The sequence below is a fragment of the Ambystoma mexicanum genome, chromosome 14 (genome assembly GCF_040938575.1).
Source record: "Ambystoma mexicanum isolate Mex_15411 chromosome 14, UKY_AmexF1_1, whole genome shotgun sequence".
In the NCBI taxonomy this organism is placed as follows: Eukaryota; Metazoa; Chordata; class Amphibia; order Caudata; family Ambystomatidae; genus Ambystoma; species Ambystoma mexicanum.
In genome coordinates, this window is record NC_090940.1 from 87,798,269 (window position 1) to 87,824,144 (window position 25,876).

The 25,876-nt window shown below is 48.3% G+C and overlaps 1 protein-coding gene across 7 annotated transcripts in view; it reads left to right on the plus strand.

Annotated features, from left to right (window-relative positions):
* The window catches only part of RYR3 (ryanodine receptor 3), a 1,751,462-nt gene that overhangs the window by 791,956 nt on the left and 933,630 nt on the right, over window positions 1-25,876 (plus strand). For all 7 annotated transcript variants that reach the window (XM_069638568.1, XM_069638566.1, XM_069638573.1 and 4 more), the window contains 5 exons: window positions 249-457; window positions 1,184-1,344; window positions 1,595-1,631; window positions 3,050-3,213; window positions 6,072-6,240. In XM_069638568.1, coding sequence (XP_069494669.1) covers window positions 249-457; window positions 1,184-1,344; window positions 1,595-1,631; window positions 3,050-3,213; window positions 6,072-6,240 — 740 coding nt within the window. The remainder of the gene's footprint in view (window positions 1-248; window positions 458-1,183; window positions 1,345-1,594; window positions 1,632-3,049; window positions 3,214-6,071; window positions 6,241-25,876) is intronic.

Sequence of the window (25,876 nt, forward strand, 5' to 3'; positions counted from 1 at the left end):
GTGTCTGAGATTTATTCTCAAAATGAATTACGGTGATGTGTTTCATGTGTTTTAAACAAACACATACAAATTCTACAAAGAGTGACTATCAAGGTAGCTAGAATGATTCTAGATATAAACTGAAAGAGATTATTAAACCTAAATTAAATATTGTAGCAATTTGTGCCATAATTATATATTGGTCATTTTCTACCTTTGTCTCTTGCTGTTCACTTAACACTTGCCGCTTAAATTCCTTCTTCCCCCAGGTTTCGTCCCCATTTGCTCACTGGGCCTGTCTCAAATCGGCCGCATGAACTTGGGGATGGATGCCAGCACCTTCAAATATTACACCATGTGTGGCCTACAGGAAGGGTTCGAGCCGTTTGCAGTGAACATGAACCGGGACGTCACCATGTGGTTCAGTAAACGTTTGCCGACATTTGTCAACGTGCCGAAGGATCACACCCACATTGAGGTAAAACTGCGCTCAAAGCACACCATATTAGAAAGACTTCTATAGCTAATTACTTTTTCACCACTGCTGGGGAAAACTGATTTATGATGAAATCCGGAGGGGTACCTTTCAAAGACTGCCCATCTGAGGCATTAATTATTGTTGAATCTTAAAACCTATCAGATCATACTGTATTTCTACCAGGACTGATAGTACTTCTCCATTATTGTTACTAGTGACCTAACCCTAACTATCAGGCATTTGTATGTTCAGGACTATTTTAAATCATCTCTGATCATATAGTTCTTGTCAATCCATGCTCATATTAAACCCAGACCAAATGTATTGTATATATGAATTGATCTTAAACCAGGTCTACGTTTATATTTCTAATCAATTTTAATCTGGGCCTAACTGCATAGTACTCATTTATGTTACTCCTACACCACACCTGATATCTCTTCAACGTTACTCTTAAAGTCTGACTGTGTAGTATATCACCATTTAAAGTAATGTTAACCACACCTGACTATGTTGTATCTCTTCATTAACCTTAATTGTGCCTAACTATAAAATACAGCTGCATATAATTGTGTGTCACTGTGCAAAGGCGTGTTACTAAATACTACATTCAAAGCACTGGGTTTTAGAGGGGTGAGATGGTCTAATTTAGCACTGTACCTCAGATTTACAACTTAATGGGCTAGGACTTATGCTTTTGGGTAACCAACCAGCGTTACTTTTTAGGTGACTCGAATTGATGGCACGGTCGACAGCCCTCCATGCCTAAAGGTCATTCACAAGACCTTTGGCACACAGAAAAGCAACGCGGACATGATATACTGTCGCCTCAGCATGCCTGTGGAGTTCTACTCAGCCTTCTACTCTGATGATGCATTCTTTAAACGGTAGGAGGAGTTGACACCCATGTTCCTTTCTTTCATTCTAAAACGGAAATAGCTCGCTGGCCCAGAGTTCTCCTCCATGATGGAGTTGGTCACTTCACCTTACATGCAAGGCGCAAGTCGTGGCCAACCATCCTCTGAATTTTAATGTATTGTGTTTACAATCCAGAGCTGATTCAAATATTTGTTCTCCATTGAGTTATGTTATTTCTCTTTCATCACTTTAAAAAACTACTTTCCTTTTCTTTCTCAGGAACCAGATGCAAGAAATGTCTACCCATACCTCAACGGTAAGGGAAAAGGAGTGTGGAAAGGCATTGAGTTACTGGCCATATGTGTAGTGAAGCAGAATTAAAAATCAGAGGTTGGCTCGAGGGAAATCCCCCGTGCCCAAGAAATGGAGGAATCCAGAAATGTGACAAATTACTGCTTTTATTAATTCAAAAGCAGGGATAGGCACGCAGATTTCTGCAGTGTCCAAATTCACTCTCAGTTCATTACAGGCTGTTAGCGAGGTTTTATTCCACCATTACATCACAATCAAAAGTTACATTTCTGGACCTTAGGTGAGATGGGATTGGGTGAACAGAATAAGCGGATTTACATCCTATAGGGGATAGATGATCTGATTGGCCTGGCCGTATCGGGTAGCTCCTCCTGGCACCACCCACAGGAGGCCAGTGCAAGCCTTCTCAACTTGGAAAATTTACCAGCAAGTGAGCACAATAATGGGTGGAGAGAATGGCTTCAGAGTCCCGCCTGTTTCCCACCAATGCTACCACCTCTCTGACTCCTCTGGCCCTGAGCAAGGATATTCTAGCCTCCGCCTTCATGCTGTGTTACATTTTTGCATCTTCTGTCTTCGGCTTGATGGGGACAACAGTTTCTGCCTGCCTCAGATGAATGGTCCTTGTTCCCCAGGTCCAGATTATGAGTGTAGGGACAGCAGAATTGAGCTCTCTGCTTGCATTTATGAAGAATTTCAACTCCCAGCCCTTGCAGGTTATCTATCTTTTCTGTTGACTTGAAACTCTCTCAGCGTCCTTTGCAAGGTTGGGCACAGTAACTGCAATCCCATGCCTGCTTTGCATTTCTCAGGGAAACCAGTGCGTCAGGTCTCCATGTGTTTTGAGCCTTTCCAATGTCTTCCATTAATTTCAATGCAGCTGTGACTTCCATCTTTATTTTCATAGCTGTTCATGTTAGTTGCTTTTAGGATTCTGCAAGCAGTTCATGTGTGTTCTTTTGCAACTAGCCAATGCCTCTATGTGTGGTTTCAGCCATGTCGCCTCTTCATGATTACTTTGGTGATGTCATCCAGTTATGGTCTGTGGGGCTGCTTCAGTCGCTGCCATCTATCATCATGGTGGTATGCGGGGGGGTGGGGGGATTGAGGCCCCCTTCAACAGAAACTTAATCACTACTATGAAAAGGGTGTTTTTGAGGTGATATTTGTGTGACATAATAGGCTGTCTTATAAGTTGGATGCAGAATTATGATCTAAAACTAAGTGAATTGGCAGAGGGTCTGTTTGAGGGATCTTGCAGTCCGGTATGCCAGGTGCTAAGATGGGTAAAGGATATGGCTCAATTTCAAGTACCAGGGCTGGGACTGGAGAAGGAGAAGCCTGTGAAAATTGGTTGTGTTTAGTGTTAGAACTGTTATGTGAAGTATTTCTTAAATCCCTTTTCCTTCCCTTCCAATCCAGTCCTTTCATTACTCAGTGCGGGTCTTTGCTGGACAGAACCTCTCCTCTGTCTGGGTCGGCTGGGTGACCCCAGACTACCATGTCTACAATCAGAACTTCGATCTGAACCGCAACTGCACAGTGACTGTGACATTGGGTGACGAGCGAGGAAGGGTTCATGAAAGGTAAGAATCAGGCCACGGTTCAGATCTTATAGAGAAGTGGGAGATCGGTGTAACAAATGGCGAGTGGTTGATCAGGGCACGATATTATGGAGGTGTGAGATGAATGTGAGATATTCTGTATCGAGAGTGTGTGCTTTACTTGTGTGCTTAGCAAACTGTGGAGCAGAACGTCTCACTGTCTCAGCCAGCCGTGCTCCAATCTTCCACACCCCTCCACTGTTCCAGCTGACAAGGAGCCATGCTCCCATTTAGCAAAGGTGTAATGGCCCGCTGCAGCCATTCTGGAGCGGCTACAAAGTCAGGCTGGCTATTTCTCTGCTGAAGCATCTCATGACCACCGTGATCTATTTAAAAATGGACAGCACTAGAAGTGACTGGGACAGGAGGAGAGATGGAATACTTTGGAGAACACACTTTCCCTGTAAAAAGCCATCCCACCTACAAAGTAGACGCAGAGTTTGGACATCATTAAGGCAGAAATAAAAGTGTGTATGGTTGCCAGTTTAAAACACTTAAGATCGCAATCCTCATTGCCACAGTGCACTTTGACCCAGCCAGCTACACAACGAGGACATGACACTCCTGCTGCCCTAGCTGTTAGGAACAATCTTTTAGTGCATAAAAACACCTTGGGTTTTTTGGCTCTGATAATTTATAGTGGACTCCCAGTTATAGAGCCCCACATAATTCCTCAAAGTATAGTCACTTGGTATTGCCAAATGTGAAGACGGACCACCCCCGGCCGAGCCTACCCCCTTACCAAAATGCTCAAACGCTGTTGAATTTGTTTATGATGACTTTAGCTCAACAAGTAATGACTATATAGATTAAAAGAAAAAAATGGCAAAGGCATACACTCCTCACAGAGTGATGCAACCCCAGGGAAAGAATTACCCTTCCATTGTCCTGGCCATCTCAAGGAGCGCTAAACATAGCGATTGTAATAACACCTGAGGCCCAGCCTACTCAGAGGGATACACTCAAATAGTAACACTGCCAGAGCCCTTCTCTACTCACAGGATTATACAATCCCAATAAAGAATGGCCTTTCCATAGTCCCGGCCAGCTCAATGAGTGCGGAACATCGAAAGAGAGCGTAATAGCACTCAAACCCCAGCCTTACTAAACGTGATACACTCAAGCTCTGTGTGACACTGCCAGAGCCCTTCTCTACTCACAGGGTAACACAACCCCAGGGAAAGAATCACCTTTCCATAAACATGGCCAACTCAGGAGTGCTAAACATAGAGAGCATAATAGCACCCAAGCCCCAGCCTACACAGAGGGATACACTCAAGTTCTGTGTGACACTGCCAGAGCCCTTCTCTACTCACAGGGTAACATAACCCCAGGGAAAGAATCACCTTTCCATAGCCTTTGCGAACTCAGGATTGCTAAACATAGCGAATGTACTAGCACCCAAACCCCAGCCTACTCAGAGGGATACACTCAAGTTCTGTGTGACACTGCCAGAGCCCTTCTCTACTCAGAGGGTAACATAACCCCAGGGAGGTAATGACCTTTCCATAGCCTTTGCCAACTCAGGAGTGCTAAACATAGTGAGTGTACTAGCATCCAAGCCCCAGCCTACTCAGAGGGATACACTCAAGCTCTGTGTGACACTGCCAGGGCCCTTCTCTACTCACAGGGTAACACAACCCCAGGGAAGTAATGACCTTTCCATAAACATGGCCAACTCACGGATTGATGAACCTTGACAGCGAATGTAAAAGCACCCGAGATCCAAGATACTCAGACAAATACACTCTCATTTAAAGGGAAACACTGCAGAGCCCTTCTCTACTCACAGAGTAATTAATACAATACCATGGGAAGAACCAACTGTCCATATTCATAATATCACCCGATCCCTAGCCTACTCAGAGGGATACATACACTCAAACTCAGAGTAATACTAGCAGAGCCCTCCCTACTCACAGGGGACAATCCAACCCAGAATAATATCCCCATTGTCCCAGCATCCAAAGAGCTATTCCCCATCGGAAAGACGTAACATCTGTGAAGCTGCAACTGATTAAAAAACGGGTGACCTCCAGTAGGGGGAGTAATACTGGTAGAATGCCAACCTGCTCAGCACAAGCACACATTCATATGACCATAACCTTGAAACCATAAGCATGCACTGTCATCGAGTTTGACCTGGAAACAGTACATGAGATTGGGAAAGAATGCGGTTCTTTAAAGCGTAAATAACAGTGATACAAAATCAGATGAATCATTTGCTTCAAAAATTACTGTTAACACCTTTCACTGTGTAGTTCAATGCCACATTTTCCACTTACTGCATGCTTGCATCATGGGGAAAATGACCATAAAGACAGCCAACATCCATTCTTAATAGAGAAATATCACCTGTGACACAAGAATCTCCATCCCGTTTCTAGAATCAGTGGTGCCTGTCAAGGAAGTATCCATCCATTGCTCTTATCTAACATTATTTTAAAAAAGGGCAGACATTGAGTTCTGCCTTGTTGGAAAGGGTCTGAAGGGTGGGTGATCCAATACTGCATGGCCAAGGGTTTTCTGGACATGATCAGACAGTGTGAGGGTGTGGGGGGACAGGCAGTGTAGGGCGCGGCGCCCATGTGAAAACAGCATGATGAGTGTGAGGGTCATCGACAGAGTGTAAGATGTCTGTAGCACGCGCAGACAATGTGCTTTTCCTGGTGCACATGGAGTGGACCAACAGTGTGCAGGGATGAAGAGACGTGGACAGGAAGTGTGAGATGCATAACACATGAACCTTGCCAACCTCTCTACCTATTTTCATTTCATCCCAGGCGCCCTGCGCCACTATAATTGTCCATTCACTTCTCCTTCTCTTAACTTTCTTTTAGTGTGAAACGTAGCAATTGCTACATGGTGTGGGGTGGAGACCTCTCCGCCACCACCCAGAGGTCTAGCCGCACAAGCAGCGTGGACTTCGAAATCGGGTGCCTGGTGGACCTGGCCACAGGCGTGCTGTCCTTCACAGCCAACGGAAAAGAGCTTGAAACCTGCTACCAGGTACTGTGTGGCTTCAATGACTACTTGCATTAAAACTGTATTTATTAATGAAGTAGGGATTGAGATCTCTGAAGTGAATGCATTAATCCATTGAGATACCTTACCAATGTAAATCGAGCAATGTTTTAGAGGTGTGTCTAACAGCACACTAGCCTTCAATTGTTTGGGAGTGTTTTGAGACATGGCAAACATACAGGCATGCACAATAACGATACTGAGAAGGGCTTAGGAACCACAAACAAAGCGTTCAAATTTTAAGTAGGGTTTTAGGGTGAGAATTTGTTAAAGGGTATACTCAAGTTTTGGACCCCGATTATTGAAATATAAAATGACATTAGAAAAAACCACAAACTATGTCGAGCCTGCCTGTTCCCTTACATAGCCCCACCCTTTTACTTGTAACACACAAAGCGCTGAGGGGTAATTCAGATGGAAAAACCCACCCCGTAGCAAGACCCAGTGGCATACCATCACACTGAGAGACTTTGATCTGTGGCTTTAACATTACACGCCGGATTTAGCCTACCACTCGGTGGGATCTGCTAGGCTAGGCAGAGTCAGTAGGATACCATACACTAGCACTGACAAGTGGTTTCATTGGCAGCTGCCCGGCTTTATAGCTCAACAGAGCTTGTTCCACGGCAAGGCAGTTCAAGAGGGGCACCTACTGGAGTAAGTCATCTCTACAGGGCATCATCGTGTCATATTGCTTGTATAAACATGCAAACAGGGCCCCATAAATGGTATTTTGACTGCAAATCGTCAATCCTTGCACCTCTCCTGCATCTCAACAGTTCATATGAAATTAATAAATTAATGGCTGGCCTAAAACCACAGTGTAAAGGGGTTTTGCTTTACTGCTCTGGGTCATTTTGGAGATGTTTTGCAGGTAGAGTCGGATACAGGATGGGGGAATCCATGTCCTCCTCATCCTTTTTGTTGTGGCTACAAAACAGCTCCATTGCACACCTGCATGATATTTTCATGCAGGTGTACAACGAATGGACTCCTGTGGAATCAGCCTGCATTTAGCACCTGCTACAAACGGACGGATTCCATCGAAATCCATTACAAATCCCGTCTGCAAAGTCATTTTGCAAGACAGAGAGTAAAAGTAAAAGTAAAGGTGATTTTGCCTGTTTTTACTTTTGTACTCCATTTTGCAAAAAGCTGCATACAGCGGACCCAATAGGAAGTAAGTTCTATCCTTGGCAGTGTGGTGCAGTCAACAGGAAGTAAGTGCTATCCTTGGCAGAGTGGTGCAGTCAACAGGAAGTAAGCGCTATCCTTGGCAGTCCGGTGCATACAATCTGCATGCTTTTATAAAATGAGCCTGATTAAGTGATAAGAAAATACAATGGTTTTCCAAGCAGGGAGTGGGGGGGTGATCTCTCTCTTCCGCAGGAGCCTCCCTCTGGTATGGTCTCCCTGCCCCTCTCAGGCATGAGCCAGGTCTCCTTAAGTTCCAGAAGCTTCTCAAGACCCTCCTTTTCTCTTCTTCCTTCCCTCTCCCTCTCCCCAGCTAATTTCCCCCTCTGTCGCATTTTGATTTTGACTGGCTGCCTGGTTCCCTCTGGGTCAAACAGCGCACCAGGCCCTCCTTGCAAAGTCTACCCCAACTCACTGGTCTCCCCTGCCCCCCCAACCCCCACCATTCCTGCACTTGCGCTACCAGGTTCCCTCCCCCTGTACTAGCTTGGCAGTGCCACACCCCTACTGAAATAAATAAATTAATAAAATGGCAATGTCACTGTTTTCCTGCATTACATTACAGGATGTAAGGCAAGTGCCCACAACTGTACTAGTTGACTAGGTACAATGCTGGTTTTATGGGTAGTGTACCGGGATTAAGAGACCTACACGTCTGTTCACTTTGTATAGCCCTAACTTGTCTTGCTTGGGCTGAGCAACACAGTCTGTGCAGGACCGATCAGTGTGGCCGTGCACATCTTATAGGCAAGCGCTGTGGTTTGTGGTTGTCCTAGGATCTAGGTTATACCTTTAGGGGTTGTTTTCAAGATACAGTTTTGAATATTTTTTCCAAGATACAGACATGCTTCCACCCCTGGACTCCCATTCATGGCAATGTTGAGACACAAGATTGCAAGTGTACACATGTTGGTGCTGAGCAAGTGCAGCTCAGACCTGTTTGGGTGAAGGCTTCAGCTTCTGACATTTCTCTGCGACCTTTAGGTAACACATTGACCTAGAATTTCATCCATCTAAGGTTGATCAATGACTGACATTATGTTGGGAACTATATCACTCATTATTTGAAGGAGGATCATTTCTTTCTTTAAAAAATAGTGTCATCCTCTTTTTTGAATGGGACGGCGTGATAAATAGAGGCGGAAGAGAGAGGTGTAATCCTTTTGTGCCTCCATTTAACGTGCTGCCCATTTGTGAGGCACGGAGTGGAAATAATATCGTATTGTTTGCCTGCATGTGGTTTTCACGCACGGTACAAAGAATCGCCTCCAATGGAATCTGCCTGGGTTTTGCACCTTGCTGAGAGCAGGCGGATTCCACACACCACCAGAGGGAAGGTATTTGCAGGCGGCGGTAACTTTTCCACGAGGTGGAGTGGAAAATGGAAGAATAACAGCATGTTCCTTGTGCACCCGCTCCGTAGACCTTTACAAGTGCATGCAAGGGACCCAACAGCACGTACATGCTGACGTGGCGGTGCCCTGCAAGCAGTTTTGATTTTTATAAAAATGGCATCCTGTGTTGTTACGTACTGTCAATGTTATGTCCGGTGATGATATCCCAGCATGTAGACCTTTCTGGACACATTTAAGGAGAGAGAGGTGTTAACATTATTTGTTGCCTTGTTAACACAAAGTATAAGATGGGTACTTTTCAGAACCCCTTACACGGGTCTGGTATTGCATATCTTACTTTCTTCTTTTTCTCTCTTAGTCCTTCCTCCCTGTCACCCCTTTATACTCTTTATTTCAAACTCATTGCCTCTCTCTTTCCCCTTCTATCCTTTTGTCCTCACTCTATTTTCACTGTGTCTGGTGCGCTGCCGCCATTCTAGTTGCATCGACCTCCCAGTCATGACCTGTTAAAGCAGAGGTCAAGTCCTAAAAAAAAGGAAAGGGAACTTATTAATATACACAATGGAATGTGACGTCACCGGAAATTAGCATATCTAGGAGAAATATGTACATTTCATTAAATTGGCTTTGCATAAACAAATTGCGTAGGACAAATGAGCATTTGCCTTTTTTAAAATCATCATGCTCAACAGACGAAGAGAGGATATTTTCTTCTAAAAGGGGTTGAAAATGTTTACAAGTGTGCACGTTTTAAACCCCAATAATCAATGCCAAAGTTTTCCCTTGAGAGTGCTGTCCCGAAACGTGACATTTCACCTTTAGTTGTTGGTTATTTTTCACCAGGTTATATGGTGTAGCGCCCGATTTGTGAAACTGGCGGTTCGAATCCCCAGATGGCACTTAAAATCATAATTTCAAAAAATAAAGTCAAAGTGTTTTCTTTTACCCACGGCCCCAAAAATACCCTGGGGGACGGTGTGTAGCCTCAGAAAAAATTGCGGGACGCCGTCCTTCTGCGCGTACCCTCGACTTGAAACACATATTAGAGGCAAAAACCATCTAGTAGGCTGGCAGGGCTTATCCACTCTGTGTGGTGAAAGGCACAGCATGGCTCAGTCTGTACCAAACAACTCGATGTCCCTTGCCCCTAACAGCGCTTAGCTGGGAGTATTTCACAAAAGGTAGCAGGCGCTCCTCTCCAGAGAGAACATGGAATGATAACCTGTTCTGAGGGGAGAGTTTGCAGCACACGCTTTTTGCTCACTGTACCTTTCACAGATGGGAAATATCCATTTGCATATCAGTCTTTGTCCCGCCCACATGGGCAGTCCAGCACCAAAATGCTATGCAATTCCTCTCTGAACAAGAGTACCGACAGCAACCCCATACACGTGTTTCAGCCTTGTTGGGCCTCGTCAGTGAGGTGAAGCTGTGCCTCTCTGAGCACAGTGAGCAGGGAGACCACGTCTGGTTGCCCCCAGGTAATTTAGGGTGACCAACCCCAAGTTTCTTACACATATTTCACAAAAGGTAGCAGGCGCTCCTCTCCAGAGAGAACATGGAATGATAACCTGTTCTGAGGTGAGAGTTTGCAGCACACGCTTTTTGCTCACTGTACCTTTCACAGATGGGAAATATTCATTTGCATATCAGTCTTTGTCCCGCCCACATGGGCAGTCCAGCACCAAAATGCTATGCAATTCCTCTCTGAACAAGAGTACCGACAGCAACCCCATACACGTGTTTCAGCCTTGTTGGGCCTCGTCAGTGAGGTGAAGCTGTGCCTCTCTGAGCACAGTGAGCAGGGAGACCACGTCTGGTTGCCCCCAGGTAACTCAGGGTGACCAACCCCAAGTTTCTTACACATATTTCACAAAAGGTAGCAGGCGCTCCTCCCCAGAGAGACCATGGAATGATAACCTATTCTGAGGTGAGAGTTTGCAGCACACGCTTTTTGCTCACTGTACCTTTCACAGATGGGAAATATCCATTTGCATATCAGTCTTTGTCCCGCCCACATGGGCAGTCCAGCACGGAAATGCTATGGCAATTCCTCTCTGAACAAGAGTACCAACAGTAGGGAGTATGCTGCTAGCAGCAAACTGGACCCGGCCTAGGTTAAGACTTGTCATATCCTGGGGCAGCCCTCTCAAAAGCACCTGCATGACATGCAGAGGAAGGAGCCTGGCAGCCCCCGGTCCTCCACGAATCACTCCTGTCTACCCTTTTACCATTCCATAACAGCATCAGCACATATCTGATTTGGAAACGTGTGTAGACCTGGCCCTCCCCTGCTCACATAGTACCTTATGCAGGGCTCAACTCCCCTGGTATATAATCTGTTTAGCAGACACGGGAGGGATGTGACATGAACTGTTCATTTCAGATTTGGCCTTTCCAGTAATGAAGAAAGCACTGTTTTTCCTTGGCTTCTATCCTACACAAGCGGAAGCACCGTGGCGAGCTATAACATTTATCAAAAAACAGAAAGGATATGTCCAGAGAAAAGTATATTTAGAAAAAATGTATCAAAATTTATTTAAGATGATAGAACAATTAAAGACTAGTGAATAAATCACAGAGAATTATTATACACTGATCATTTTAACATAGCAAAACAGCAGGAACAATATGCCAAAAATCGGCTAAAACATCACACTCATACTTCACATACATGGTGCATTCATTCACACGCAACTCATCATACCGTGGCATACATCCAAAGTTCTAAAAGACACAGAAAACATGCTAAGAACAACTGGGGGAAAGGAATTTATGACCAGTGCCCATAATGACACACATTATTGCAATAGAAATAATTCATAGACAATCTATTGTCAAGGTGGATAAGAAAAACAGATGCAAAGATCACATCCCTGTAGAATGTATCTCTCAGCCCACAGCTATAACATTTAGACATCACTGTGCGTATTATTCCCCTTTACATTTCTCCTTCAGATGTTTGGGCAATCTGAGTCGGTTAGCTCCGAAGCTTTCTTTCGCAGTGTGAGAATTCCTATGGCACTAACAATGCAATAGTGCCTACTCTTTCTCCTAGAAAACTGTGTTGGGGTTTCATTGTGGTCTTCCCATTGCACAGATCTTTACCAAAGTGCCCATTTAGGGGCACCGAGTATGCGGGTGCTCAGGGGCCCGGCCCCCCTCTCGCCCCTAGGAAAGGCAATCTGCGCGAAAGTCAGTGGAGTAACTTTTCTGAAAATGTTGGGGGGGACATGACATCTGAAGAAAAGATGACCCCAGCCAAATGAATGGTATGTCGTGAAAGTTAGGGGGACAAACACCCTTGTCCCTCCCTAAAATTACGCCCATGGCAAAAGTCCCTATACTTAAAATGGGACGTCCCAGAATATTCCACTATATCAATGCACCTTAAACCAGTACCAAGTTCTGCGCCATGGGTCTGCAATCTTTGACTGTCCAGATAAGTTGGACAACTCCCATCAGCCCTACTCTGCATAGTCAAGGGTGTAGGCCATTGGTCGACATTGTCATAGGCTGGCCAATCAGACACTTGACGGTACAGTTTCGTCATCACTCACTCCTAGTTCTCTCTTGCTGAGTGCGCCTCCCGAAGCTTAGTGCTCTTTTGGATCTCTCTCTCTCTCTCTCTCTCTCTCTCATCTGAGAGCAGTCCGGAATCCATGCAATGCATACACAATGCATGTATCATGAAGCCAGGCTATATCCCGAGTAAAGGAACATGGTCTGAGTTTCTGACTTCTGATCATGAGCCCCTTCAGATATTACCTAGAGGACAGACATTTCTTCCACCGCAACCCCAGTCCAAAATGATTGCTTAGTATGTTCCTGTTTCTTCCTTCATTGAGTCTGTCTCTCTGTGTTTCCGGTTGGTAGCTCTCTGGCACCCCACCACTCCAATCCTTCACATCTGCTGACTTGTCATCTGTCCCTCCTCTCTTTTGCAGAACTGTGGTCCCCAAAACAGGACTGAGAAGTGCCCACAATATCACAACACATTCTTCCCTGCTGCATTCCTCCTTCCCTTTGTTTGTTGGCTCTTTCCCTCCTTCCCATCTCCCGTTGCTCATTTTCTTTCCTCTAGCAGCCTAGGGTCTGGATACCCTTGCAAGGGTGCAGTACGCCCCTGAAACTACCATGCTGGTGGTCGGGCACAGGATAAAAGCCTATTAACATAACGGGTAAAGTGGTGTACTTGCATTGGCATGTCATGACAGTACATGCAAGCAGACAGCATTTCTGCCGTATGAAACTTGGATCACGTCCACTTAACATCAACCAGAATGCGGGGGTGGGGTGTGTACACATGTAGAAGTGATGGACAGCAAAGAAGCAGAATCTTAGAAAAAGCCTGGCTGCAGAAGGATTAAAGAGTGAGAAGCGGGGGCGAGCGAGGGGCGCGACAGCACGCGTGCGGCTGCCCCCCTGGATCCGCCCTGGTGCCCAGTGCACCCCCAAATCCCCACTGGTGGCCTGTTATTCGCCCCCCCCTCCTCCCACCAGCACCAAAAGCTGCCTCCGCTGCTGGTGAGGAGGGTGCTAGGTTAAAGCTGGAGACCATAGGTATCCAGATCAAACTATAGGTTGCAAGATAAACTTGGTGACATTTCCTCTGCTTTCACCTTGTATGCTTTTCCCCTCTCTCTCTCTCGCTCTCTGTTACTTGCTCTTTGGTTATTTGCTGCCCCCCCCCCTCGTTGTGTGGCTCTCCCCATCTCACATTCTCCTCTTTTTCACTTTTTTCTTTCCTTCTCCTTTTTCCTGTGTCTTCGTTCCCTCTGTGTCTAGTAGACATGTATGTAGCTCTCTACTTTGCTTCTCACTCGCTGCCTTTTCTTATTGTTGGGTCTGCTTGTGCCTCGCTTTCTACCATCGCACCCACCACTGTTATTCCTGTGCCTGCGCCCTCTCCATTCTGAATTCTCCAAACACTCGGGGTGACCTTCAGAATAAATCGCTTTTTTTGATGTGGTTGCCAGGGAGCAGTCTGCAGAGAGGAGGCGAGTGACTCAGCCCTCTGCTCAGAAGTGCTCACGTCGCTTTCACGGTGACGGCTTTTAATAGGCCGTACTCGTCATAGCCGCCCGCACTGGCATAGGACGCAGGCCATTACCCCTCCAGCTCTGCGCTTCCTCGCCTCCCAGCCTTCAGCCTGCATTTTTAGAAAGCTTTTCGCAGCAGGAATCCGGCGCGCTCCACTGTAAAGCAGTAGCCCAAACAGCCTATTTACATATCTGCAATTCTTATAAATCCTGCCACTAAGTGAAGTGTGAGCAATTTTAACAAAGGGGCTAGTGTCACATAGCTCAACGATGTTCTTATCATCATCCGGCGAAGGGTGGCAGACTGAGATGGCCGAGATTAGAATCTCTGACCTGCAGAATCGATGACCACGGGTGCCATCGGTGCCCGCTGGTGTATTTTTTAACTGGCAGCGAGGGAGCCCAAATCAAAGCACCAGGGTTCGGAGCGTTTCCCCCCGAAGACATTTTTTTTTTAAATAATGGGTCAAAATTGTGCATTTTACAGCACTTTCTGTGAAAAATTGGAAAAACAGCCACACACTTTGCAATCAATTTTGAATGGTATCACATGATCAATCCAATCGATGCAAGTTACCAACAGTGGCCTGGAGCATTTCGCAATTCATTTTTAATATGCCTTTGCCTGCACCATATGCTAGTATATAGAATATTGTACTGCTGGCTGTACCCATACATCATAGTCTTGGGAGGATAGGTCAGGGGCAACGTGCTTGCCTTAGAAACAAGACGACACAGAGCAGCACAGCTTCAATCCCCGGTTCTGCGCTTAGAAACCTCTGGGTATTAAGCGCGTTATCCATGCATGCTGCACCAATATATGTTAGTATTACTATATAAGAGCTCCCAGCCAGTAAAAAAATGCCATGCCACAGAAATAAAGTATATCCGGCTGGTTAGATATATTGGATGTAGGCAAGTGTTAACACTGGTCGTGTTTGCTTTACCCTTGGTACAGTAACTGGGCATCATTATGTGGCTAGACCGGCCTACATTCAGTCTAGTCAGGTAATAACCAGAGCTGCCAACTGACCCGCAAGAAAACAACAAACCCTCAAGGCCACAAACGTAGCAGAAAATTTGCTAGCAGGGCAAGCTTAAAAAACAGTCATCCCGTACGAAAGTGATGACACTTTTAGATTCAAAGCAAACCTTTCGTCTTTGTACAAAGGCTTACTCCTACGTCCCCTCCCCTTTCCTCCATACTTCATGGGCGTCGCTCGCTGGGGACTAGAACAGAACCTTTTTTCACTTACAAAAAAGCATTTGCCCTTTGAATTTAAAGGCGCGCAGAGGTGCGGACACAGGTGCGTGTGCTCTGCTGACCCCGCCATCCTGCACTGCTCCTCAATCCTCTTTTATGCGTCGATGAGAGCAGACCTACTTCACAGCGCTTGTCATTGAGGCCTTCTCCCTCGTAATTCCATGCACTCTTTAATTCCCCAGGAAGTTTCTACTTCTTTTCTTTTTTGGTAACTGTACGTTTTGTAATATCACCGGCCGCCGGTGCTTTGCATACCCGGTGCATGCCGGCCCAGGTGGCTTCAGTCGTTGCCCATCATGCGACAGGTCGTTCCTGGCATTGGATCCTTACGCGCTCTGTCTCCAGTGCCTGGGAGAGGATCACCGCTGGCAAGGCTGTTATGCGTGTGACGCACCTACCCTGCGGTCACCTAAAAATTGTTTGGCCAGGTGGAAGGAGCTTTTTTCCAGGTAACCGCCGGAGCAGTTAAAGGATTTTGTTCATCTAAAGATGAGACTTAGGTTAAGTACCTTGTTCACCAGGACACCCCAGAAGAGGGATTCCTTTGTGTGGAATCCCATTAGAGGGAGGGATCGTTGGGATCCTAATAGGCCCAACGTGCAAGTAGCTACTGGCCTTAGGGTTGAGAGGTCACACAATCCTACCGGGTCCTAGACAGAGGGTTGCAAGGTTCTAATGCTGGGATTACTCCCGAAGGTCATCGCCCTAACACCATGTCCAGGCCCTAGGGGGTGGCGTCACGCAAGGGCACTAACAAGCACAAGCCCCAGGGCGCAAAGCCTTCCAGGTCGGTACCTGAGGTGTGAGCGAGTACAGAGCAGCAGCTTGAAGGCAACCAGGGGCCTACTCTTGTAGGTCCATCACCGAACATCTGTGCCCTGTAGCATTCCTGCTGGAATAGAAAAAATGGTGGCTTCAGGAGACAAGATGGTGCCGCATGAAGGAACATGCCCATCACAGCCTGAGTGACCACAGGGCTCTACACCCTTGATTCCATAGCAAGATTTCCCTGGAGGGTGGAGTGGTTGCCTATGTTTACATCACAATGACTTATCGGTGCAGTATACAGAGCCAAACTATATGCAGCACAGGCAAGGGCCTGGCAGGCCCCAGCCCACCGCAAACACGCCCACAGCACCAGGTCATGAGCCACCAGCATGCAAGGAGGTTTGAAACTGTATGACCCTCATGACATCACAGCAAATAGCAGGGATGCTGAAGGGCCCCATAAAGAAAGTGATGCCACCACCACCAGCGCAGCCATCCATTCTGGCTCAGCCACCAGCCCCCACGGTACCAGCTTAGCCACAGGCCCCGGTGCACGTGCTGCTGCTGATTCAGGTAGCCCCAGGCACACAAGGTGCACCAGAATGTCTGCCGCAGCCGGTCCCATAACACGGAGCAACCAGTGGCAGGTGTCCTGGCAGAAGTGCTAACATTAAGATTGGATGGCCACGTAGGAGGTCGTGTCTTCACGGAGCTCCGCAGATCCTGCATCGATCCTGGGAAGAAGGGGCGCACGCGGTGACCAGCCGGCGCTGCAAACTCACACATCCGTGTATGAATGTTGTGGCGACATTCGCTGAAAGTTTGGTGCGTGGGGAGTGCTCCGGGCTCGAGTTATCCTCGCCGCAGTGCAGCGGGTCCAGGACCGAAGACGTAGACAAAATGGCGGCCAGCACAAAGAAGACGACGTGAGCGGTGGTCTTGGGCCTGAAACTATTGAGATCCCAATAACGAACTTTTCGCTTGTCGTCTGAAGCGTGTTCGAAGAGCGGAGCGGGAGCGAACACTGTGGGGGCTGTGGACAAGACAGACTCCAGTGAGGGACAGCACGGTGAGACCGCGCCCAAATGTCGCGACAAGATGTCTGCCAAGGCGGTGAGACCCCGGGCCAAGCAGCCCACGATGGACGCTTACACCAAGTCTTCCCCGAGCGCCCCAGCGGTCGCGGGGGACCCACCGGGCACAATCCAGGAGGTGCTGGCAGCAATTGCTGATTTGAAGGTGGCCTGGGAAACGAAGCTGGGCCTGGCCATGAAGGAGCTGCAGGTGGGCTGGACCTCAAGATCGGAGCGGTCCAGGAAGAGGTGAACCTGCTGCGACAAGATGTGCGTACGATCGCAGAGCGCACGGGGGCACTGGAAAAGGAGTTGATCCCGAATGTGGAGGCGTGCGCTTCACATGCTAAGGAGCTGCATGCCCTGGTTCAGCGAGTTGGCAACTTGGAGGATAGAACAGAGCAGGCGGAAGGGCGCGCCAGACGCAGCAACATCCGTATAGTGGGTGTCCCAGAAGGAATTGAGGGCCCGAACCCCACGGAATACGTCGAAACAATGCTCTTGCAGGAGATAACTGGCGGGGTGCTGACCCAGGGGTTTGCAGTAGAAAGGGCGCACAGGGCCCTGACCAGGAGGCTGGCCCCGGGGGCCCCCCCACGGCCGCTGATCGCGAAGATCCTGAATTATCATGCCCGCGAAAGGATTCTTGAATTTTTTCGGAAAGGAGATACGATTGAAAGGGGGTCGGCGAATATAACGGCGTACCCGGATTATACGCTCCTGGTGCAGCGGAATCGAATGAACTTCGGAGCGGTAAAGAGGAGGCTCAGGGAAGCAGGCCTCCGCTACATGCTGCTTTACCCCGCCAAGCTGAAGGTATTTTACAAGAACAAATCCTTGTTCTTCGAGACTCCTACTGAGGCGATGGACTGGCTGGACTTGCAGGGCCAACCTCAAGAACCGGAGGCCCAGACGGAAGAGGCTGAGGATAAGTAATACGTGACGAGAGCACCCTAAGTGCCATAGTTATGACATTGGGACTGGAATATAGGATGTTGTTGAGTTGGTGGGACGGAAGCCAAGGTATTTGCCGGCGGGTCCCGTCGGGCGCGCCTCTCCTGACACAGATGGTAGAGCTCCTGTGGAGCGCTCTCTGACCCCAATAGTAGTTTGTTTAGTTAGGTCACCGTTAGATCAGTGACGCCCTACAGGGTCCGGGTCCTCAGATACGGGACAGGTCCAGAAGTGGGTAGGCCTGAGATCCAGGGATGGAGCTGGGCAACTGTTGGGGGTTGGTAGGAAGGGGGGAGGGTGGGAGTTGTGTGCTGTGGGGTGGATGGGGAGGATGGGATAAGGGGATTCTGTCTGTAACTTATTGGGAAAGAGCCGGAAAACTAATCAGTAACGGGAGCATCGGGAGTAGGGTTGGGATGGGAACGGCCAGAACGGATGGCGTCGGGTAATCTCAAAGTTGTGACCTGGAACGTACGGGGCCTCAGCAGCTACCTGAAACGGAATAAAGTAATGCTGTATTTAAAGAGAATGCGCATAGATATAGTCCTGCTGCAGGAGACACACCTCACTAGCGAGAAGCAGGAGATGGTTAAGAAGAAATGGAGGGGCACGGTGGTGGGGGCTGCGTACTCTGCATATGCTAGAGGGGTCATCACATGGGTGGCACCGCACGTGCCGTTCCGAGTGCTTAGCCACACGGCAGACTCTGAGGGCAGGATGGTGGTGGTGACGGGCCTCTTGGAGAACAGGGAAGTGCACATTGTAAACGTGTATGCCCCCAACAACGATACGGCAGCTTACTTTAGGACTCTTTATGGTACACTGGGGTCCCTGGCAGGGAGTATGGTAGTGTGGGGGGGGACTTCAATTGCACCCTGAATCCTAGGATGGACAGATCAACGGACAGGGCGGGAAAAATGTCGCCGGCGGCCAGAGCGCTAGGAACATTATTGAGGGACCTAAACCTAGTGGATGTATGGAGGAGAATGCACCCGGAGGATAGGCAATACTCACACTACGCAGCACCACATAACTTGCATACCAGGCTTGACTACATATTTGCGACGGCCGAGATATTGGGGGACATAGTGGGGGCGGAATATAGGGCTCGAGTATTATCTGATCACTCGCCCTTGATAGTGGAATGGAAACACCAGCCCCCAAGACCGCAGATTCCGACATGGAGGCTTAGGACCGAGGCGCTACAGGATGAGGGGTTCCGGGAAGGCCTACGGGATTCCATTGAGGAATACCTTTATATAAATACGGGCAGCGTACGCTCAATGGGCACTCTGTGGGAAGCGTTTAAGGTGGTGGTGCGCGGAGTGGCCATTTCTAAGACTAAGGGGCTCCAGGGGGGGTGTAGAAAAGGAACTCCAAGCAGCGGAAGGGGAGCTAGAAGACCTTACGCGGTGTGAAAACACCGCTCATGGCAACAGAACTAGGATAAAAGACTTGCAGACTACCTGCAGTGAACTCTGGGACAGGCTGTGCAGACTTAATCACAGGAGATACACGGAGAGGATACATGCAGGTGGCGACAAGCCAGGCAGACTGCTGGCCTGGCTATACAAGTGTGAGACACCCCGCTCGGTGATCAGTGAGGTCAAGGGCGATGGAGATTGTATGTGTAACACCCAAGTGGAGGTAAACAGGCGGTTCCATAAGTTCTATAGGCACCTGTACGAGGACACTGGGGAGGACATGGGACAAGTTATACGGGATACATTGGAGGACATAGAGTTGCCCACCCTGGATGACCTAGAGCGTGCAGAGTTAGACGCACCTATCACCTCTGATGAGCTGGAGGTAGTGATCCAGAATCTGCCCACATTTAAGGCGCCTGGCACAGACGGATTGCCTGGCGAGTTCTACAAAACATATAAGCAGGAGCTAATCCAACCACTGCTAGCTACTTTTAATGTGGCCTACGAGCAGGGCGAACTCCCGTCATCCCTCCGCGAGGCCGTGATTATCCCACTCCTGAAACCAGGGAAGCCAGCCGACGAGTGCGGGTCTTATAGACCACTGTCCATGCTCAACCAGGACAGCAAAATACTCACGGCGGTGCTGGCCAACAGGTTGAAGAGGGTGATTGGGAAGCTGATACACCCAGACCAGACAGGTTACGTCCCGGGTAGAAACATTACAGATAACCACAGAAGGCTACACCATGTTATTGATCAGACTGAAAGGGAATCGGGTGAGCTAACCATAGTGTCACTAGACGCAGTCAAGGCCTTTGACTCGGTGAGATGGCCCTGGCTGAAAGCGGTCTTGAAGGGATTCGGAATGGGACCGGGATACCTCAGGTGGGTCCAGCTGCTCTATAGCGCCCCGCTGGCGAGAGTTAGAACTGGGGCCATAATCTCTGACGCCTGGCAACTTAGTAGAGGGACCAGACAGGGGTGCCCTTGGTCGCCTATGCTATACATACTAGCATTAGAACCGTTGGCGGTGTGTCTGCGTCACCAATACGGGGAGGTGGGCATAAGTACGAATAGCGGCACGCACCTGATATCACTATATGCGGATGACATGTTGCTCTACCTGCGTTATCCAGAGGAAAACCTGCAGTATGTGTTAGAGGTAATGGAGCGATATGCCACCCTTTCTGGCATATCGGTGAATCTCGGAAAGTCCAGCCTCTTTCCTCTGGGCAGATACAGGAACGTCCCGCCGCAGAGGTTGCCTGTCCTACCGATTCCATGGCAGACAGAAACGTACAGGTACCTGGGATTAAACATCTACCATGAAATAGAGGCAGAACACAAACACAATACGGAAAGAGCGCTGGAAGGGATTAAAAACAGCATGGTTTTTTGGGCCAAATTGCCCCTGACCATGATGGGGAGAGCGGCCTTGCTCAAGATGGTGGTCCTGCCTAGACTTTTGCACTTTTTTGTGAACATCCCGTTTCTGATACCAAGAAGCCTATTTGTTAAACTACATAGCATGTGCAGGGGTTTTCTATGGGGAAGCTCCAGGAATAGGGTGGCCCTGTGGAAGCTCCAGAACCCGTACGACAAAGGTGGCATAGGCCTGCCAAATTTTGAGCTCTACTACCTTGCGGGGCAGCTGTTGTATGTGGCTAGGTGGCTTTCAGTGGAAGACTCAGCAGAGGTGCGACTTCTGCATGGAGATTCGGCCCCGTACTTCCTGCAGGAGGTGGTGTGGTTGCGCAAGGATCAAATGGTGGGCAGGGGACGGCTGTTGAGACTGGGCTGGGAGATCTGGCAAAGGACTTGGAAGATGATGGGTGATCGAGAGCCATACTCCCGGCAGGCCCCGCTGGTGGCCCTGTGCGGGGACGACCCTCAGCTATTCGAATCAGTCCGAAGATACTGGGAGCAGGTAGGCCTGGTCACCCTCGGGGATATATGGCAGGGTGGCGAGGCGCTGGTCTTCCAGAGATTGCAGGAGGAGGCGGGGGTGCATGAAGGCCAATATATTACTTATGCCAGGCTTATTAATAAGACTAGAGAAAGATGGCCCGAGACAGAGCTTGCGAAGGACCCTGAGACCTCCCTAGAAACCATGTATGATGTGTCAGAGGGCGGGCACGAAATCTCGAGAATATATGAACTCTTACGAGAGAGGGCGGGGAAGGAGTTGCCCCGACTAAGACAGGAATGGGAGGAGGAGGTGGGAGGACCTATGCTGGATGGGCAATGGAAATGGGCATAGAGATACCATAAAAAGGTGTCACGCAATGCCAGATTTCAACAGCTTCAGCTGTATGTTACCCACAGGGCCTACCTGACCCCGGGGAAGATTGCAAGGTTCGGGGGCCCAGCCACGCAGCAATGCCCTAGGTGTGGGGAGGTGGACGCGGGGTTGCTGCATATGTTCTGGGCCTGCCCGGAAGTGCTCAAGTTCTGGAACGAGGTCAAGACGAGGCTGGCTGGCGGGGGAGTGGCGCTGGATGTAGAATCGGCTTGGTCATGCATGCTAGGGCTCTTTCCCAGACCCAGGCACTCCAAACACATAAGTAAAATGAAGGACTTGGCCTATGTTTTGGCCAAGCGCAGGATCGCAATGGGCTGGAAGGCGGCCCATCGACCCAGGGTGGAACTGTGGTGGGCAGACCTCTTAAAATGGGCGGAAGCCGAATCTGTTGTCTGGTTTGAGGCAGTCACCAGGGGGGGCGAAGAGGAAGTGGGGCCCCTGCTGGCCTGGCGGCAATTGGTGTCCTCCATAGCTAATTCCTGCCGGAGTAACGACGAAACAGAAGATTTGGGCAATGTCCCTTTAGACACAGCTCTGCCCGATAATGCTCCAGCAACTAACATGGAAGATTTGGCTCTAGTTGAAGGGGGGGGGGGTGAGTTGGGGAGTTCTAATGGACACGAAATGACACATGATGCTTTTTGTATATTGCAACAGTTGAAATGTATGTTTGGTTTTTAAAAAAAAAAAAACTTTGAATAAAAATATTTAAAAAAACATTAAGATCATCAACCAGGTTGGTATAACCCTTCAAAAGGATCGGAAGGCCCTGGTCGAAAAGGGCTGATCCGAGCCTCACTCTGCCCAGCCAACAAATAAAATGCTCGATGCCAAGTACAGGCAGGTGGAAGACGACACCATCCTGCTATCCCCTCATCCTAAGCCTCATTTGCGTGTTATCGCGATGGCTTCAATGTATTCCAAGCCACAAACATCTACCATGTCAACCACCACAACGTCCCTCTTAGCAAAGGAGGCTAGGACGTTGGAGGGCTTCGGAAAGAAGGTGTACCTGAATGTGGGCCTACATCTGAGGCAGGCAAATGCGGATGCCATGCTGGCTGCTGCAAACCAGAAGTTATGGAGGGAAATCTCTGACTTCCTGCCAGAGCTACCTCTTCACAAACAGGCTGCTTTCAAAGCGGGACTGGCGTAGGCCAAGGTGGTGGCTCAAAACGTCATGGAGTCGGCAGTGGCTCACATAGATACAGCGGGTTGGGCCATCTGCATAGCCACAGACATGAGGCACTCAGCCTGGAAGAAGGCCACAAAATTCAATTTCGACATCCAAGAGCGGATTCTCGACCTCCCCATTTGAAGGTGTTCCAATCTTCCAAGGTATTCCAATCTTCCACCGACGAGGTGCTAAATAAAAAGAAGGCGAGCCCACAGAATGCTAAATCGTTAGCCATAATAGCTAAACCAACAAGTAAAGCCTTCGGGCAACTGCAAGGCAGATCGGACCACTGAGGGAGAGCATTTGGGGATTTCAGGAGCGCAGAACGTGTCAACCTGACAGGTCACCCAGCTTGCTTAGACCTAAGCCGCAGCTGTCATATAATAAGGGATTCTTCCTTTCCTCCTCTCATGCCCCAGACACAGATGGGAAGAAACAATGAGCGGGCATCTGGACCACAGCTCTCTGGGGGGTGGGGGCAGGCTTACCTCTCACACTCAGTTCTGGCATTGTTGTCTCTCAGACTCCTGAACCATCTCTCTGGTTGTGACAGGCTTCCATCTTCCCATCGTTCTGGTTTCCCCTTACCCCCACCCCCTTCTACAGATTGGGTCCCCCACTCTCCTGGTGGAGATCTCAGCTCTGGTTTCCAACTGAGCAGTGGAGGAGGTTTCTCCTTCTCAGAGGGGTTCTGCTTCTATTCAAGGATTTTTGACATGCAGAAAAAGGACCAGGTGGGTCTGATAGTGGTCCTCGATCTGTCATTCCTCAATCTCAGATTGCGCGCCACATTGATTCTAGATGGCGAAACCTCTTGGTTATGTTTAACGAGAAGCTCCGTTGCTGCTGCTGCCGATGAGAAGCCTGCGCAGGAAACAAATGCACAATACAATGGTCTCAGTGCACGTCTAGGCCTGGGACCTTCTCTCCTTCCTTGACCCTTGGATTTACGCTTGGGACGTTGTGATTGTTTGGGAACCCCGCCTGAATTAACATCTTGGTGGTACCCCTCTTTCCCCAATGTGATTTTTGCTGACTTCTGCCTCACCAGCCATGGCTGCAGAAGCTTTTTATAGCTTGGAAAGTTATCTTGCCTAGCTACAAGAGTGTTGAACTTGTTTTTCCTGATGAAGACGTTGTTAAGCGACTCAAAAACATTGAAACCGGTCAAGAAATTGGGGATGTGGTCATGTTTCATATCTAACTGACGGTTTATAGTCATAATGTCGACAACAAAAATGTCGACAGTCAAAAAGTCGAAAAAAAAATGTCGAAAAAAAAAATGTCGACTTTTTTTTTCAATGCATTTTTTTTTCGAAATGGGGGGGTTCCCCCCAGCCCCCCTTTTTTTTTTTTTTTTTTTAATTTTTCCCTTTTTTTGTAGTCCCGAACCCCTAAAATAAATATATAATTAAAAAAAACGAAAGTCGACATTTTTTTTTTCGACATTATGACTGTCCACCCTAACTGACCCACCCCAGAGGTAGACCACTTTTGTGACAACCAGAGTGGCCCTGTACATTGAATGCACTTTATTAAAAAACTAAAAGCTGCTAGCCATGATTTTTTAATAGGCTTTACCATATATGTATTGTTGTTGGGTATTTAAATTGTATGGAATGTGGATGCATGATGGCTGTTTGTGTACGAATGAGTGAATGATCTATTGCTGATTATATGAACTGTATGTATTACTGCGTTCTTAATTCTCCTGCTATGTAAATAACATGCTAAAGTGTTGATTAAATCATGATTAATTCATTTGTGTAAATAATGTATCAGGTACAATAAATCCTTTTGATACTTTGTTTATAAGTTACACTCCTCTAGACTCTTTCTTCTGAGCAAATTAGTTACACTAATACCCTAGCCCAGAGTGGGGGTTTCCTGCGTCTTTCAGAGATACTTTCCTCAATCTCTACCTGCCACTTCAAATATTCAAGATGGTCACGCTAGCACTTATAGCAGAGTCTCTGTGTGGGAGAGATTGGATGTGTTCCCTGGACCTCAAGGATGCGTACCTACATGTCCCTATTTGGCAGTCTCACTGTCGCTACCACAGGTTCTCCGTTATGGGCCTGCACTTCTATTACAAAGTGCTCCCTTTGGGTTGAACTCTGCCCCAGGGTCTTTACCAGGTTAATGAACTCAGTGGCCTCTATCCTCTGAGCCGAAGGACACCATGTTTATCTGTACCTGGATGACTGGCTGATCTGAGCCACGTCTCCAGGTGCAGTGCAGCATGCAGCCCAGTATCTCATGGACATCCTGTCTGAACTGGGGTTCTTGATCAATCAGCGCACATTTCAGCTGTCCCAGTCCTTGGTGTTTCTGGGCTTAGTGTTGGACACACAATCAGAAAGGAAATTCCCGACTCAGGACAGGATCCAATCCATGAAGGTGACTGGCTGTCATTTCCTCAGTAGGACATCAGCATCTGCCTGGTGGTTCTAGCACTTGCTGGAGATCATGGCGACCTGCCTCCCTGTGGTTCCCTTTATGAGGCTCAAAATGTGGAGAATGAAGATGCATCTGGTTAGCTGCTGGAACTAGGAGAAGGCTCCACAGTCTAGCAGGATTACCATACTGGGGATCTACGCCCAGACCTCTTATGGTGGAGAGATGAGACCAACCTCTCAGTGGGTATGCAATTTCTACAGCCTACGGCGATGGTAATTATAGCAACAGATTTGTCACTGGAGGGCTGGGGGGCCAACCTAGGCAGTCACTCAGTGCATGGACTTTGGTCACCCACGGACAAAGAGATCCACAGAAATGGTCATGTCTCACAACATCCACCTACTGTCAATCTGCATGGAGATAGCAACATGGAGGCAGACAGGCTAAACAGGCTGGGGGCGACAACTGTGAATGGGAAATAATTCCCCAAGTTCTGAGCTACATATTTCAAGCATGGGGGCAGCTAACAGTGGATCTATTTGCCACAGAAAGCAAGAGAACATGCAAACCATTTGCATCTTGGATGGGCAGGGGCAAGCGCTCTCTGTAGGATGCTCCACACCTGTCCAGGGAACAGATTTTGGGCCTATGTGTACCCGCCACTT